Source organism: Schistocerca americana, chromosome X (genome assembly GCF_021461395.2).
Source record: "Schistocerca americana isolate TAMUIC-IGC-003095 chromosome X, iqSchAmer2.1, whole genome shotgun sequence".
Taxonomy (NCBI): domain Eukaryota; kingdom Metazoa; phylum Arthropoda; class Insecta; order Orthoptera; family Acrididae; genus Schistocerca; species Schistocerca americana.
In genome coordinates, this window is record NC_060130.1 from 123,033,537 (window position 1) to 123,052,126 (window position 18,590).

At 37.6% G+C, this 18,590-nt stretch overlaps 1 protein-coding gene across 1 annotated transcript in view; it reads left to right on the forward strand.

The window, feature by feature from the left end:
* Positions 1–18,590, forward strand: part of LOC124555397 (N-fatty-acyl-amino acid synthase/hydrolase PM20D1-like) — a 124,954-nt gene that overhangs the window by 99,274 nt on the left and 7,090 nt on the right. Inside the window, exons 6-7 of the mRNA XM_047129293.1 lie at positions 1,621–1,761; positions 8,862–9,099. Coding sequence (XP_046985249.1) covers positions 1,621–1,761; positions 8,862–9,099 — 379 coding nt within the window. The remainder of the gene's footprint in view (positions 1–1,620; positions 1,762–8,861; positions 9,100–18,590) is intronic.

Genomic DNA, 18,590 nt, shown 5'->3' on the forward strand with positions numbered 1-18,590 from the left:
GCTGGGTTAGGGATATTCCCCACCCGGGGACTGGGTGTTTGCGTTGTCCTCATCATCTCATCATCATTTGGGCAGAGGTGAGATTGGAACTGGAAAGATTGGGAACTTGTATGAGTGCTGATGATCTTGATGCTTAGTTCCCAACAAACCATCATCATTATCATCTATATGAACTTGAGAGTCAAAAGATTCAAGCAAACTGGATTTGACCCTATTGTATAAGAGCACATGGGGCTCTGTCTTGGATTTAAGGTGTTGTACTAGATGATATATCTCTGGTCCTGTATAAGCCAACAGAAAAATGCATCACTGCTCATTACCAGAGATGCAGATACTGTGGACCAGGAAGCGCTGCTCCATACTTGCAATATAGTTGGTCCATGGTTCAACCTTGTGGATGAATGGCCGGAACAATGAGGCTGTCTTATGAAATGCCATGACCATGGTGTTGATTCTGGAGAGATTATTGGAGACCTCAAGTGCGGGGACTGAAACTGTGGTTACTCCATCTGCTATGGCCTGCAGAGTGTGTTGCATAGGAGAACAGCAGGAAATCTACTTTTCCATGAAAACTGGTTGCTTGGCAAGTCAACAATCATTGATGCAGGGATGTAGATGTGTTGTCGACCTTGGAGGTGTAATGTCATGACATGTCATGCAGAAATTATTAACGGAATGTATCTTGTTCTGTAGCCCTATAAATAGTTCATTAGATGAGTCAGGTGCAACTTTTCTGATGGAACAGCCTTTGAAGATTATTAGGTTGGCCTCTATAAAGCAACAAATCTAAGAATCTATCAACAAGCTATCATCTAAAATAAAACTGAGCCACTGGCTAAAATGAATGAATTTACACAAAAGTGTGATGCAAATTCAGATGTATTCTGTGCAAGTTGCAGGAGTTGGCACATAATACATTGAATGAAGAGGTAATGCCATTTGCATCTATACTGGTAGATTACTGAATTATGAATATCAACCTGATGGAAAGTATATTTTCACCTTCCACCATTTACCCATCACAGTGCCAGTGTGGTGGTGTTGCAATGAAATGGCAGTAGTAATAGTAGTAGTCATCATCTTTTGGTATGGCCAACCATACCATGTGCAGTCAAACTTTCAGTATCACAGTGGAACAATGAGACTCAACATTTCCTCTGTATTGTCATTAGTGCTGAATATAATTTAGGTCAGTTCCTCTGTATTGTCATTAGTGCTGAATATAATTTAGGTCAGTTTAATTTTGGTGTCACTCACTGTGATCAGAGTTTGTGTTGTGTTCCTTTGCTAATTGATGCATAACACTTACTCAATAGCCAAATATATTATATTCCTGGGGCTGTTTTTAAAGGTATTCCTTATCAAAAGTTTGATTATGTAGCCATCCATATTAGCCTGGTAAGCAGACTGCAATACCATTTTATTTTTACAGTATGGTAACCATTTTTAACATTCCATTTCAAACTATAAATGTCCAATATATTGTCTTTAATGGGTAGACCGATACTATGAAATATTTGGAAATATGTTTTTAAAAATATGACAGTGTACTGTGTAATGAATAGTGCATGTAGATTCCTGTAGCCGTCCCTTTTAATGTTACACTTCTTTGCCTTCCAGGTTTCGTTTGGTTATAAAATTCTGTATAGTAATTTATGGCTCTTTTCGGGACTAATGGCTCGAGAAGTAGCACTTAAACCTATTGCAAATGCAATTGTTCGCACAACAACAGCCATCACTGTATTTCATGGTGGAATAAAGGTAAAAACTAAATATTTTTCATAGAATAGTGAATTTTAATGTGTTTTATTTGCATTTATAAACAGATTCCTTTAAAATTCTATATTTACATATGTATCATTTTTTGCATATATCTGTAAATTGTGCTGCTTACGCTCCCATACTAACTTTAAACAGAAATAAATAAATTTGTAAAACGTTGTGACAGATTGAGAATAATTCCCAACTAATTATTAATTCAGTGTAGTTTTCATTGTGTATCATGTATGAAGTTATAGTTAATATGTTTCTGTTTGATTTTAACATCTTACAAGACAGCAGTCTTACTGATCATTACATTAAGTTCCATCGTTACACTCCATATCTTCAAATTGTGCAAAACTCCTGACTGGAAAAAGCATTAACACTTCCATTAATTGTACACATAAGAACAGATAACTGCCCATTTTTGCCCATGTACAAGACTCTGAATTAGTAGGAGAAACGCAATTAAAGCAATGTCTATTAATTTTCCCAGTGGGCAAATGAGGAACACTTTGATGAATGCTTTCTTGATGAGAATATAAGGAACTCTGTGATGACTGTTATTTTCATTTACTTAGTGTAGATGAATTCCATGCAAACGGAAGTTATATATAGTTTAAAATTCGATATGTGATTAGACCAATACCACGTGGAGATAACCTGCCATTTCCTTGCCTCCAGCTGTATTGGAGAGTGTAACATCAGAGAGTGAAATTATAAGTGAAACTACTGATGCTGATACCAATGTCTCCTGACCTGGAGACATGAGTCCATCCTTCAACTGTTTTCACAGCATGCACTCAGATATCTGGTAAGAGACTTAAATTTACTGAAGGAACATGTGCAGCACTTCGTATATCTAATGTTGAACAAAGAAAGGAAAAAAATGGTTTAAAAGTGAAATCTTGTGTCAATGTATGGACACAAAGGAACACCGAGAAATAATCTAGCTTTGCCTGAAGGGGCCATATTTTCTTTAAAAAAATGAATGAGTTGTTAGTTTATTTTGAAAAGTACAGGCTACACAGTACACAAAAATATGTGGATTTGCGACTGGGATTTATGGACGAAATAAGCTTCAATGTGCCAGTGTAAATCCCAGGTGGATCTATGAAACAGGCAGAAGCTAATGATAAAAAGTTATATGAAAATAGGTGCTTTTGATGTGCAGTGGCATGAAGATGATGATGCTTACCATTTGCTACTAACCTGTACAAACAGCAAACTAAACCAAGCAATAGTGCACTAGCTAAGTACTGCAAAAATCTCCTGGAAGATTTTCTGAATAGTGATGCAATTAATTGTCTGAAAATATCTTACAAAAAATTATTACTGTACATACTGTGCTGATCTGTCAACTTAAGGAAAGTAGTTACCTTCTAGAACTAAGTAATATTAGCCATTAATGAGAATTTGATAATGTGTGTAAGCCCAAAATTTTTCTTATGGACACAAGCTCATGTAATCTCTTCAGATGAAACAAAGCATGATAAAGTCTGGGATTATGAGAAGAAGAGCACTGCAACAGAATACCTTTTAAAATGCACCAAACTGACTTACGTGTGTGTGTGTTTAACAACTGGACAGACAGTATGGCAATAACTATAGTTCTCAGGTAAAGCAAACCCCAAAACAAAGAAGATCCTTTCAGTTCTCACTTATAGAGCACTTTATACATATCAGTTTGTATTCTCAGCATACTGAAAAAAATAGATAAGCAGTTACTGAGAGATTTCTCATTGATCTTTGTTTGCATGACAGTGAATTCTGTACCTAATGTAAGTGAAGAAACATTAAATTGTCAATGACACAAGACAAGAGAACCATAGAATGGAATGATATTCTAACAAAATAGGTTTGTTACCATTGATTATTTCTATTCTGAAATGATAGGTAGCACAAAAATGTAGATAGTACCTGTCTTTAATTACAAACAAAAGTATTTTGTGCAGATTATGGACTATGATAGCTTACAATAGTTAATAGATGGTAAAAAATGTAGATTATAGCAGAAACTAGGTAACTTACTTGACTTATATTTGGGTGGAATGGAAGGACATTTTAAGAAAAAAGTGAATTTGTTTGTGGTCAATTGATGTAGTAATGATAATAATGTATCAATAGATAATAATAAAAAGACCCGTTATTGCTGAATCTATAAGCTTCTTTCCCTTTCTCCTGTTTAAACCAATAATTAGTGATGTTATACTTTCTTTCTCATCTGACCTTTTCATTTGTGTACAACACATTTTGTTCACTCATTCCTAACTTAGTGATTACCACTCATACCTTTCAGTTACACATTTGAAAATCAGTTCTAAATGCTTTATAGGCTGAGTTATTGTTTCCTCAAATCATTCTGAACGCCTTCAAAGTTTTTACTATTTCCTGTTATTTTTATCTTAACTTCTTCATAAATAAATTAGGTTCAAATTATTTGTTTGTTTCAGAATGGGCCCCTATATTTTTCAGTGCCATGAATGATTTAAAATATCTGAAGTTTTGTGTGGTCAAAACATCAGATGTTTATAACTATTAACATTTTTAAACTAATAAAATATTAATTGAAACTGATATTTCATAGAAGTTGATTTTCTTTGCCAACTCTTTAAACCGTGTGTCATTAAAACCATTTTCCTTAAATTTCAGATTATCAAATATTTATGTTAATAAATAAATGAGGAAAGGCCACAGCTTAGCTAAACCAGACTGGTGTGTGATGCATGGAAACACATACCAGCACGAAGATGTTGCTAACCTTTGAGCAACCTCTCTTTCTCTAGTGTATATGAACAATGTTCAAACAACTAGCCATTGCCATAGCAAAATTCCAATACCACAGACTCTTCCTGAAATCCTGTCTGGCATTTGAAGTGTTGTTCAAGAGACGTATACAGAGACATGCCCTTTCCCAATAAAACCATGCCAATCGCCATTATTTAGGTTTATTTCTAGGCTACCAGGTTCGACGATACACTACATCATCTTCAGGCCTGCTTCAATCGAGTAACCTTCGTGTTACAAAATACAGCAGCACAGAAGGTTACTCAATTGAAGCAGGCCTGAAGATGACATAGTGTATCTTCGAAACTGGTAGGCTAGAAATAAACCCAAATAATGGTGATTGATATTGTTTTATTGGATATTGACCAGCCATAGTCCAATACTCCAGCCAGAAGATGGAGTTACATTTACATGCCCTTTTTTCTGATCGCATCAATTCTTAACCCTCACCACCATGGTCCAACATAATCACATCATCCAAGCTCAAGCTGCAACTAACCAGTTCTGCTTCTTTCACTGGGTCCTTTTTCCTTAAGACAGTAATTTACTGTAACAAGTCTCTGAGATAAAAATGGCTAGAAGCTGTCTCGGCTATTTATGTGTTATTCCTGCCAGTGAGTACATCTGCTCAACAAAGTACCAGTGACTTCTCGCCACCTCCTGCACCCCAACAAATCTTTAGACACTTCAGATACTGCCTTGCTGATCTCCTCCAGTTAAAATTCTTCCTGTAACTTCCTTCATCTCCCATAAGCCACACTGATTCTGAGCAGCTAACTAAGGTTTAGCCATGCTGGACAAGAAAAGGACATGTTTTCCTTTACTTATTCCCTTCAGTGGAATCATTTCTTCATCATTCGCTATACTGACCACAGTCAGCAAAATTTACACACAGAACCTTGTTTCAGACAGTTCCAACTACCCTCAAATCATATTCTGCCACTTCTATCCAGACATCCCCTTATAACTTTACTGAAGTTACTTGCTGGAAATCTGGCTTCATCTTCATTCCCAATATGTTCAAACCTTCGAGCACTATTGTTTACAAACGTTAACACTATGATTCCATTGCAGATGTCCAGTGTGACCTCCAGCAGCTTCTCAAACATTAGTTCCATCTGAAAAAGTGACACATTAATACACACTATCAGCCCCTGGGACACCAACATTTAACCAGAAACTTCCTGGTAGATTAAAACTGTATACCAGACCTACACTCGAACTCAGGACCTTTGCCTTCCATGGGCAAGTGCTCTACCAACAGAGCTACCCAAGCCTGACTCGTGACTTATCCTCACAGCATTACTTCTGCCAGTACCTCATCTCCTGCCTCCCAGACTTCACAGACACTCTCCTGTGATACTCGTAAGGCCAGCACTCTGACAAGGAAGGATACTGCAGAGACACGGCTTGGCCACAGCCTAGGGGCATGTTTCCAGAATTAAATTTGGCTCAAATGGTTCAAATGGCTCTGAGCACTATGGGACTTAACATCTGAGATCATCAGTCCCCTAGACTTAGAACTACTTAAACCTAACTAACCTAAGGACATCACACACATCCATGCCCAAGGCAGGATTCGTACCTGCAACCATAGCAGCAGCACGGTTCCGGACTGAAGCACCTAGAACCGCTAAGCCGCAATGGCCGGCAATGAAATTTGGAAAGCAGGAGATGAGGTACTGGTGGAAGTAAAGCTGTGATGATAGGTTACGAGTCGTGCATTGGTTGCTCTGTCGTTAGAGCAATTGCCGCAAAAGGCAAAGGTCCCGAGTTCAAGTCTTGGTCTGGCACACAGTTTTAATCTTCCAGGAAGTTCCATATCAGTGCACACTCTGCTACACAGAGAAGATTTCATTCTTGAACATCCCCCAGGCTGTGGGTAAGACATTTATCAGCAACATTCTTTATTCCAGGAGTACTAGTCTTGCAAGTTTCCCAGGAGAACCTTTGTAAAGTTTGGAATGTAGGAGCTGAGGTCCTGGTGGATGTAAAGCTGCGGGTATGGCCCATGAGTCATGTTTGGGTAGCTATTTGGTAGAGGACTTACTCATGAAAGGCAAAGGATCTGAGTTCAAGTCTCGGTCCAGAACACAGTTTTAATCTGCCAGAAAGTTTCATAATATCACACACTCCACTGTAGAGTGCAAATTTCATTCTGGGAGCCATTCTCTTGCTCCCTAAGCTCAATACTTACCAATATAGCACAATGGTGGAGAATGGAATTGTATACAAGAGGATATCAATTCAAATACCCATCCTGCCCTCCACTTTTAAGTTTTTGTGATGTCCTTAAATCATTTAAGCTAAATTCTGACCTGATTTCTTTGAAAGGACATGGCCAATTTCCTTTCCTGTACTTCCCCAAATCTGAGCATGTGCTTCTTCTGTAATGACCTGATCACCAATGAGATATTAAACCCTAATCTCCTTTCTAACAAACTCCACAAACCCAACTCCAGTAATCACTCTGCTCATTGCCTCATCTTGGCTGGCAAAAACAATGCTCTCACCAATATTCTTCTGACTTCATTTACCAGCACTCGCAACAAATTTTCCTCAGTCTCCCTGCCCAACAGTAATCATGTTCTCTTCCAACTCCCTGCAGTTGCTGGCCTTATACCATCATGTTCCTTATGCTAAATCCCTGTATATTAACTCCCCCTTCCCCTCACTCCCCCCCCCCCCCCCTCCCCTACCCACATATGATCTTGCTGCTGTGGAATACTACCCTTACCAGCATCAACTAATATCGCCTAGTTCATAATGTTTTTGGCTAACCACATTCTGACTCATAATTATACGTCATTTGAAGGCAATATCTTCAAACAAAACCATGGAACTGACAAGGATACCTACATGGCACTGTCTCATGCTCATTTGTTTATGTGCTACCTCGAAGTATCACTTCTATCCACACAACACCTAAAACCACTTGTCTAATTTGGATTTGTAGATGACATCATTATGATCTGGACCAGTGCCAAAGAAAGTCCCTGATTTTTTCTCTAGAACCTTGAGTCTGCTCTAAAATCTACATCATCTAGCCCTTTTGAGCTCAACAAGCTACATATGTAGATGTTGACCTCTACTTCTCAGGCTCATCCATGTCAGGCACATCCACCAACTCCACCTCCTCTGTGCCAGCTGTTATTTGTTCCGCATTAAGAAATCCCTACCCTACAGCCTTGGCAACCATTGGCAGCCATGGTTGGAATTTCTCTAATGAGAAGCAAGGTTTAGCACATAACCTTACCAGAGACTTTACAGGCATAGAGTATCCTGCCCAGCAAATTCAGAACTGATAGCCCTTGCAATTTCTTCTTATGATACAAACAAACTCATATCCAATGTTAAACACAACTCTTCTCATCATCCAGTACCATACACACACTGAAAACTCAACAAAATCCTTTGCCAGTGATTTGAAGCCCTATGATGAAGTGTGGCCTATCCACCACTCAATGTATTAGTAGTATTACCCGACCTTTGTAATATCCTATGACATCACTATGCTAACTCTGCTCCAGGTTTTGCACAGTGCATAGGTCATGTGTCCAATTCCCCCAACTACCACCTCCTACCATAGTCAAAGCACAGCCATTTCCTATTCTCAAAAAGGTAGGGTAAGGTGCGAAAATAGCAAAATTATATTTCAGTTGTTCTCCATTCACTGTGTAGCATGCTATATGGGAATGATAACTTACTAGCTGTCTATCCACACAAATGGCCATTATCAACTCCCCTCACCCTCATTGTCTCACGTATTGCAGTCTTTTCCAGTAACCACGCACCTTTCCATTCTCCATACTCCTGTCAGCCTGAGCAACCACTCCGAAAGTCATGTGGTTGTTTGTGTCAGACTGTATACATAAAGTGGTAGTTTAAAAGTTAGTCAAATCTCTGTGTTGTCACATACTTCTATGTGCTATGCATCTATCAGCTATATTGTTCCACACTTGTTTATTGCTTCCATCCTAGAATTTCTGTCATTGAAGACACATTAATTTTAAAATGCCTTATCATGCAAAATGTGATATTCCCTTCACGATGAAATTAGACTATTGCCATTGTATAGTGTTGCTATGTCACTGAATTTCAGCCTTCTCACATATGATATGCCTTGTTTTTCGTAAGTATGTTATTGATAAATGAGTTCCATGAATTGTCATACTTGTGCTGGAATAGTTACATTGAACATTTCTACAGTATAGTGAATGTGAATGGCTGATATTTATTGTGCTTGTATATCACTCCATGAGAGGAGTTTTTTGTGTTGAATATCATAGTAATGGAAACTGTTTTATATGAAGGAAAATGTTGTTCCACCATCAGCAACAGCTGTCATCAATCATCGAGTACATCCAGCTCAAAGAGTGGCTGATGTAATTTCTTATGACCGTGAGATAATTGATGATCCTCGTGTACACATTCGAGTCAAAACTTCAAGAGAAGCTCATCCTGTCTCTCCATTTGACCGTGATTGCATTCCCTTTCAGATGGTAGCTACAAGTATAAAACAAGTTTTTCATGATTCCATTGTTGTACCAGGTAGGTAGTGACATGAATACCTTCTGCTTTTTGTGTTACATTAGTATACAAAATTATCACTGCTGTTTCAGTTATTTTACAACGATTTCCATTTTCTATCAAGGCTTAATTTTTTAGTTAATGATTTGTTCCCATGTTTATGATCTGATACACTGGCTGTGTGGTACCAGTTCGACTATTCTAGTAACACACTCCACACACACTCATCAAATTTGTGTAGCTTTGATGATGACAACTGAACCAAAATACACTGTATGAAGAAACTGTGTCAAGATGTAGAAATAAAATTCCGAAGATGGCCTCCTAATATCTAAATCTGGTCATGATCACTTTAAGCATTTTGCAGCTTTGACTGAAATAAATATTCAGTTTTAGTAAAGATTACCTTTCCAGTTAGATGAATGATCCAGTCCCCAAGCATTTCTTAGATAGCAGTGTCATAGTTACCCTTTTAATTCACTAATATCTTTGCAGTAAGTGACAGTTTAAATTATTTCACTTCATTTGAAATATAATTAATTTTTACCTCTCCTTCCTATAACAAAAAAATTCCTCATTAATCAGAAAATGCAGATTATTTTATACTCAACATTTATTTTAATCATGTATTTAGAAACAAATTTCTAAAGTTCTTTCTCTATCAAAACTGCATAAGCCTCTGGTTCTGTACTCCAATAGTGTTCAAATGTTAACTATAGTTCAGAAAAGAGAGGAATCTAAACACAAATGTTTGTCACTGCTGATGACTGTCACAAAATGTGAATGTATTGTCTTAGTAGGAAAGGTGTACACTTTACTTTGAATAGGCAAGTGTTTCATAGGTACTGAAAACTACCAATAGGGCAAGTTGTGTTTGTACTTTCATTGGAAACTAATTGTAGTCTGTTGGTGAAATTTACTAAGTAAAGTCAGAAACACTCCATTTTGAATGTGTTTTACATAGTCTAATCTTTGAATGCTTTGAAGTATAAATATGCCACAAATTGTCATTTAAAGTCTTTGTTTGCTGTTCTGAGATATGATATGTTCACCATAGTCCACTACCGTGTTGACCATGGGGTAGTATTCTATAACAAAACAAATATCTCAAGATAATTTTTTGCAGAGTTTGTAGCTAAGCTATTTGTTGAATAGCCATCAGTAAATAAAACAATAGTTCATACAGTGACACATTTATAGTGAAAGAGAACAACAAAGCTAAAGCTAAATATCTAAGCAGAGATATTTTAAATGGAGCTGAATGAAAATGCTAACTGAAATAAAGAAGAGAGAAAACATGCCTAATAGATACACAGTTGCCTACTTTAAAAACTACGAGCCCTGGGTGTGAACATTAACAGGTGATTATTTCTTGTACTGTGGGCTCAGAGCACACTCTATGAAACTGAAACATAGAAACCTACAGTAATCATTATTTCACCTGAATCTCAGTGGTCTTGGAGGAAAGTGTTGGAATTTTACTCAAGTTTGGTAAATTGAGTATCAGTATTAAACTACTTTACTACACCATCTTGGTGGAACTGTTTGCATGCTGTAAGAGTTACATATATGTGAAAACATCTGGCCAAATGTTAGAGCAGAGTGAAAACAAGACTCCCTATAAATGACACAATCGGTTTTTGTCCAAATTTTCATATCAAAACACAGAGTGGGAAGCTTGAGAGTTCAAGAACAGCTATTCTAGCTATGTAAATGAAATGTGGAAAAGTTCATCTCTTCAAGACCTAGCTATTTTGCACGTGAAAAGTCACACTGGTGTGATATTTAATTGTCAAAATGGTTTCCTCCAAACCAAGTACTAGATTCCAGACGTTTTGAGAATAGAGGACACTAAGAAAGCAAATGAGGTGTCAGTAAGATGTGAATGAAACTTGAAAATTAAGAAACAAATGTGTAAAAAGTCAGCTAAATGTTTTCTGAAATGTCTTGTGTAACAGTAAGAAATAAACTGGATTAGAGAAACATTTTTCATGCCTTTTAATGATTCTTCAAGTCACGTACAGAAAGTGAGGTGCTTCATACGTTACACTAATCTATTTTATTTCTTACTTTTAGACAAATCATTTAACAAAACATTTGACCAATTTTTTCCAATCTTTTTTGTTAAAGGGATGAGGTGCATTTAATGTTTTATTACAGAAGAACCTTTTTTTACTACTGTACATTAAAATGAGAAGAGAAGATAACATGCTGTCTGTAGGACACATGACACCTATAGGTAGAGAGACCAAATAAATGAACAAAATAACTATAAAAATAAACAGCAAACAAAAAAGACAGCAAATTTGAGTTTCATGCAGATTAAATTGAGTACAATAAACTTTTGGTCTTGCATCTTTGCAGATGCAGAGATTGCTGTTATATTACATAGTTGTTTTTCCACAATAATTTATTTAAATTTAAATATAATATTAATGGCACCACTCACTATTTTACAAAATAAATATTTTATCATTAACAATTTAAGACACTTTTGTGGCTCTTCAGATGTCTACATTTTCTGTTTGTACATTATTTTATATGTGAATGGCATGTTGATGAGTAATAGCAAGAAAATTGTAGGGCTACATTTGTTTCATGTTGCTTGCACCAAATTGATAAAAAGGAAAATGATGTTAGATCAAGACCTAGTGAATAGTGGGTAGTATTTTGTTTATGATGAAACAATCGTTTCATCCAAAGCTACAAAGCCATAAGTATTGTAAGGTAACTCTTCGAGTGGAATGCAAGAATGTATGAATTATTGTTTGTATGATGTAAGAATTGGTTTATTGTGTACATGGCTGCCAACAACTTAGGTTAAACAAATCCTACCAACATGTAGCTTTGCATCATGAGAGGTGGGGACAGGAACTCCATTAAAGCATTGATGATATGATGTGTACACCAACATGACCAGTCCTGATGTAGAGGTCTGGTATAGAAGTCTGTAAGACTACAGTCTGTTTTTTTTATAAACTGAAGTGTACAGTCAGTCAGGCATAGTGAAGTGGCATTGTACCCAATGATTTTTGTGTACACACAAGCAAATGAAAATGTAAGGGATGCTCACAGCTTGCATCGGGTCAAGTACATTTTTAGGAGACATTCGACACATACTATTTTTTTAGACTATTCAAATAATTGAGCTAAATATAACAATTGGCACCATAATATAAGGACTGAGAAGAAAAATAAACTGCATACCCCCTGGTTTGGAATATGGGGTTTGTGATCACACAGACAAACTCCTTCAATCCGCACTGAACTCATACCGATTTTGGAGCTACTTTTGTTTGCCCCAGTGTAGTGCTGTATCATCACTTTTCACCTTCTTGTGTATGTCCCTTCCTTCAATGAAGACTGTTGAAATAGTCATGTACAGTTGCCAAGAGCTATCAACACAGAGTTGTAATGAACATGTGGATATTCAATAATTGTTTATAAGGCTCTTATTTGCTTCCTGTACCCCTGTCTGCACCAGAGTACATTGTGTTTCTCAGGATCATAGTCACAACATTGTTGGAAGACATCCTGCTTGATCTTCATGCATTTATATGGTTCCAGTATGATGAAGCCCTAGTACATTTTGTACCTTTTGCTCATGAAAATCTACATCAGACATCCCTTGAAAGGTGGATAGGAAGAGAAAGTCCTATTTCATTACAGTCTCATTTACCTGACTGGACCCCACTTGCTATCTTCTTGTAGGTCCACATGAAAAGCCTTGTGTCTGAAACACTTGTAAAGACTGACAAACACCTCTTGGAAAGTAGTTTTGCTGAATATGACATTGTTCAAACATCAGAGCTGTTTGAAGGATGATGACAGAACTTTGAGTAACAATGTCATGCCAGCATTAAAGCTGAGGGATGTCACTTTGAGCAAGTATTATGAAAGTATCATTTTGTGTAAGTTATGCAGATAAGTAAAATTATTACAAAAATATGTCTACATGAAATTTTATCATCATCAATGGACCAATGGTAAATTTGAATTGTTATCTGTTTTGCTTCTAACATTTGACTATATCATTTCTGTACCATGGTTGCATAACTCTAATTATACAAGGTGTGGCAGAACCAACTAAGCAGTTTCTATTGATTACCGCTGGGGCTGTGGTGGGGGTAGGCAGTTGCACGTGGTCTGCCTTTGTTCAGTCATGGACCCCATTTCAGTAGCCAACATGGTCTGGACCAGTGCACATCGTAGTTTTGCCATTCATGCTTGTTATGAAAACATCAGATCTGTGAACGCTACACAGTGAGCTTTTTGGTGACAGTTCAACATTCCACGCAACAATGCCATTCCTAATGCAAACACTATTCAGTCCTTGGTACAGCAGTTGGAGGAAACATTCTCCTTAAGTGATAGTGTTGTGTGCCATATCACAATTTGGCATGGTAGGCCCTTACTTTTTTGAGGTGGAAGGAGTGACCATGACAGTGAATTCCACACATTATGTTTCAATTTTCCAAAATTTTCTTGAACCCAGAATTGATGAGAATGTTGAAGAACATGGACTGGGGACTTGTGGTTCCAACAGGATGGAGCTACTGCTCACACAGCTCGAATTTCACTTGATGTTTTGAGAGAAATGTTTCCAGGCCACCTCATTTCTTTGAGGGGTGATGTCGGTTGGCTTGCACAGTCACCAGATTTCAGCATTTATGACTACTTTCTTTGGGGATATCTGAAGGAAAAGGTTTTCAAAAGCCACCCTCACACCCTACCAGAGATAAAAGAGCAGATTACTGACGAAATGCATGTCATACCCCACGATATGTGTGCAAGAGCCTCTCAAAACTTAGAGGATCATCTACAACAATGTATTGATGCTAATGGCCGCCATCTTGAGGACATTATTTTCAAAACTAAATGAATGTTAAATGGTATATTGTACTAATTTAGAAAATAAAAACATTTTTTCTCTATACATCCAGATTTACTTTTTATTGCTCCTTAAAACTGCTTAGTCAGTTCTGCCGCACTCTGTACATCATGCCTTTATTTATTGTTTTTGAGAGTGAATATAATCTTCATAGAAACACCTCTGTATTGAACTAAAGTGGTATCTAAATTTTTGTCAAAGTTTTAAATCTGTAAATGTTTGCTTTCTAAATTCAGTGAAGTTGAGTAAGTTGAGGATCTAGGATGTAACATACATGATCTAACCCCTCTCCACCTTTACTTATACATAATTCAAAGACAATATTGCATTTACAGTTATTTTCTCTTCAACCAGTTCTTCACTTATTGTTGCTGTGCTACATATATTCTGTTGATGCTAACCAAAGAATTTGAGACTTCACCATACCAGCATATCACATGTTAGCATTCAAATATATGTCCAATCAAAAGCAAAGCCCTCTAAGGGAAACTGATTAATTGTAAGAAAATGAAATGTCTACAGCCAACCTTGTGATATCATTTATTGTGTAGCTACAAGTTTCAGCACTTCAATGCACCATCTTCAGGCTGTAGTTGATGTTGAAGGGGTTACCACGATCCATATATACACTGCATCAGTGGCCAACTTAACTTGTTTACGCAGACTATTTGTAACTGGGGTGTCAGCACTCCAACCATCAATTCAGCTTTGGTACACCGAAGTATCAAAACTGGTAACCACACCATAAACAAGATCATAAGGATGGCTGTAGGCATTTTATTTTCTTACTGTAGTGAATGACTGTGGTCCCCAAGACCTCCAGTCAAAAGGATGGACATATAAAACCAGTGATTAATGGTAGTAACAGCCACATCATTTTCTATTTAGTGCATTGAAAGTATTTGAAAAACATGATGATGTTCACTATTTTCTAGAAATTTATCTAAAAACAATGGAATTGAAATGGACAGCCCTAGAATACTAAATAAGTCAGTAGAAAAGCAATAGAGCAGTGATTCTGCATGGCATGGATTTGACAAGTCCTTGATAGAGTTCTGAAGGTACTTATCAACTGTTGTCTACACACAGGTTGTACAATTCCCATAAATTATGGGCTGGTGGTTTGTGGCTGCAGATCTGGCACTTGATACCATTTCAGATGTGTTCCGTCGTGTTCATATCAGCCAAATCTGGTGGTCAAGACATCAATGTGTATTCACTACCATGCTCTCCAAGCCACTGTTGCCTTGTGACCTGGGCAGTAATTAAGCTGGAGAATGCCTTCACTGTGGGAGGACACATCAAGCATGAAAGGATTCAGGCAATCCACAATAATGTACATGCGGTCTAGAGCTATTACTGTGCTTTTGATTACCACCACATATCCCGTGGAAGCCCGGTCAAATACAGCACTGCTCCCATCAGCTAGTATCTGTAGTGTGGTGCATGTTTCAAGCAGTTATTAACCTTGATTACAGTGACTCCAGCGTGACCATCAACCTAACGTAACAAGAAATATGATTCGTTCAATCAGATGACACATTTCCATTCATCCATGGTCTAGTCTTGATGGTCCTGTGTGCAGTACTATCATTATTGATGATGACATTGGGCCATGCAGGGATCATCAGCTGTAGAGCCTCATGTTCCACAATGTGCTCCAAAACACTTGTGCCTGCACCAGCATTGTACTCCTGTCATCAGCTCTACCCCAAATATCTGCCTCCAGCCCCCATGTTCTGTGGTGAAGTGTGGACATCCAAAATCTTGTCACCCACTTTGGGTTTCACCTTCCATCAGTTACTTTTCATAGATGCTCATGACAGTAGCATGTGAACAGCTGATCAGTGTCTCCATTTCCAAGATGCTTGTTCTCTGGCACTGGGTGTTAACAATCTGCCCTTTGCCAAAGATACTTGTGTCATTGGAATTCCCCATTTGCAGTCTGTATCATCACTATATTCATTCCCTATTATCTCTGCTTCATTTATAGACTTTCCTTGCTGCGTCACATGTCCACAACACCACTAGACTGCATTCAGTGTTGTGGTGGGCAGTGGTCTCAATGTTTTGGCTCACCACTATCTCTCTTTACCTTACTGCTTATGTACATACAAGTGGATCCCTGAGGCAGTTATGACCTGCAAATTCTCTAGAACCGGACCTCCAGAAAACCCTACACAACACCAAGCATCAGAATTCACTGTGTATCAGTACTAAGGTGGAAGTGCAGATAAGATTATATCATCTGCAGTATTGTGGCCAATATAACAATAGGGACCTTATAGATATATGCAACCCCCCACAACCCATCACCCATCAACCCCATGCTGCAGCCTGCTGTCTTAAGTATATCTGCATTAACTGCCAACAACTTGTCATAATTTTACTTCCTGCTGATTGTGCCATGATTTTCACAATGTTGACCACAGTCCATGTTATATTTGTTCTTTGAATTTCATTAGCATAAGATCAGTTGGTTGATTTGGGAGAGTGGACCAGACAGCAAGGTCATCAATCCCATCACATTATTCAAGTATGGGGGAGGAAGTTGTCCCATGTGGTAAGTCTCCTCAGACCCACAGTTCTGGGTGACTTTCCCAAAATCTACCTCTTTTTCTAGACCTCTCCAGACCTTTTCCTTCACCCCTCTTCCTTCCCCTTCAACACTTCTGCCTGAAGAAGGAGCCACTGGCTCTGAAAACTTGCCTAATTATAACCTCCTTTTATGTGTGTGTTCTGCCGCCGCTTGATGAGTAGACTTTTTATCTATCCAATTAAATTATTTTGTCAAAAATTGATTGTTTTCGTTAACATATTATGCAGTATGCACTAAATGCAAAATCATAGCAATCTCTATTTTTCATTGAAAACTTTTATGACTTTTGTGCAGTGTCTTACTTCCACGTAAATATCACAATAACTATGGCCATTAACAAAATGATGGACACATCATCATGAACCTGACGCATAAAGCTACAAGTAAAGCAAAAATGAAATTTTCTATCGAATAATTTGTGTAAAATTGTTTGAGAAAGGTTGCAGAGTATGTGCCTCGATTCTGCCATCGCTGAACGGCTGTTTGGCAGACACTGTTGTCCTCCCCTCCCAAACAAACAAATGAACTCGCCCAGAACTTTGGATGAAAATTAGTCACTGTGCATCAGCCACTTTACCCTGTACTGACTGCATATCTTGAATTTTACATGCTCACTCATGTAATATAGCCTACCTTCAGGAATTAGTTATTCATATAATTTTTTGTAGCCTGTACGTAGGCCACCAGGGTGAAGCAGTTGAAGTCAGTGGCTTGTGATGAACCAGGTAACAGAATTAATTTCCAAGTTCCTGTGTTAATACTTATCATGTAACACTTAAGAGTTCTGGAAGTTTCTAGAAACTTCTTATTATGAAAATTTTCAGATCTGAGAAAATTCATTGTTTGTTTTCATGTAGCTTTTCACCATTTGAGAAGCTTCAGCTCAGTACGCAATTTATTTTGTGCTTGTCAAATAAACCAGCTTTCAGTAACAAGGATTGGCTATTGTTAACATGCCTACTCTTATATTTGGCACAGTTCTGATGAGTAAGTGACATATTTTAATGAAGATGATGCTGGATACTTCAGAATTTTAATAGGGCTATGACTCCAATTATTTTATAAAAATGCCATCACATTCATGTCCAGCATATAAATGAACGAACTGTGCTGCTCTTAATAACTGCTTAGTTGAGATAGTAGTTGCCAAGAAAATGTCAGTGAACCAGCTGCACAACAGGTGCCTACAGGAGATGTTAGTGAGGAGCCAGTTAAGTTACTGAAGTGATTCAATCAAATTGCCCAATACAGTATTTTCAATAACATTTTTTGTCATCTGTGTCTACTCTTACTGGGATCAACAATGGCTTGAGATAGCTAGGAGCAATTTCAGATGAAAATTAAGAAAGCTTTTAATGACAGTCAGCAGCAGATTTTGTCTGTAAAGAAGCACACAGGCCAGTATTAGGGGGGCTATGAAATTGTTTGCACAGGGAATTTTTTCATTGTGCCTCACAAAGTATGAAAAAAGGCAATGTTGTTTCACTTCTAATGAAATATGCAGCTGCACTTCTTCTGCAGGATATTACCAAAACAGAGAACTTTATCAAGTGGTCCCAGTACATCAAAAAGCAATGCATCAGAAAATGTTATGTTTCAAGAAGTTTGACTGACTTCAGTATATAATACGTATGGCAAATCATCCACTACTGTAATGAATAAATATTTATAATGCTAGGTAGAATATCTGTCAGTGCAATTTTAAGTATGAACAGTGATACTTCAAGAGCACAATATCACAGTGGTTTAAAAACACAAGGATGCTTACTGTCAGCTAAAGACTCCCTTGGAGGGATAACTCATCACTGACAAAATCCCACTCACTTCTCCACTAACAAACGTCATTGTTGTAAGTTCCATCATATGTAAAAGCCATCAAGGGCTTAGATATGGAACCAGCCATCAAACATCTCTAACTAGTAGACAGGACACTGCATAGAAGCAATCACCATCTAATACCATACAAAATAGATCATTTATGGCCAGCAGCAGTTAAGTATTTTCATCAACATTCAATGTCTG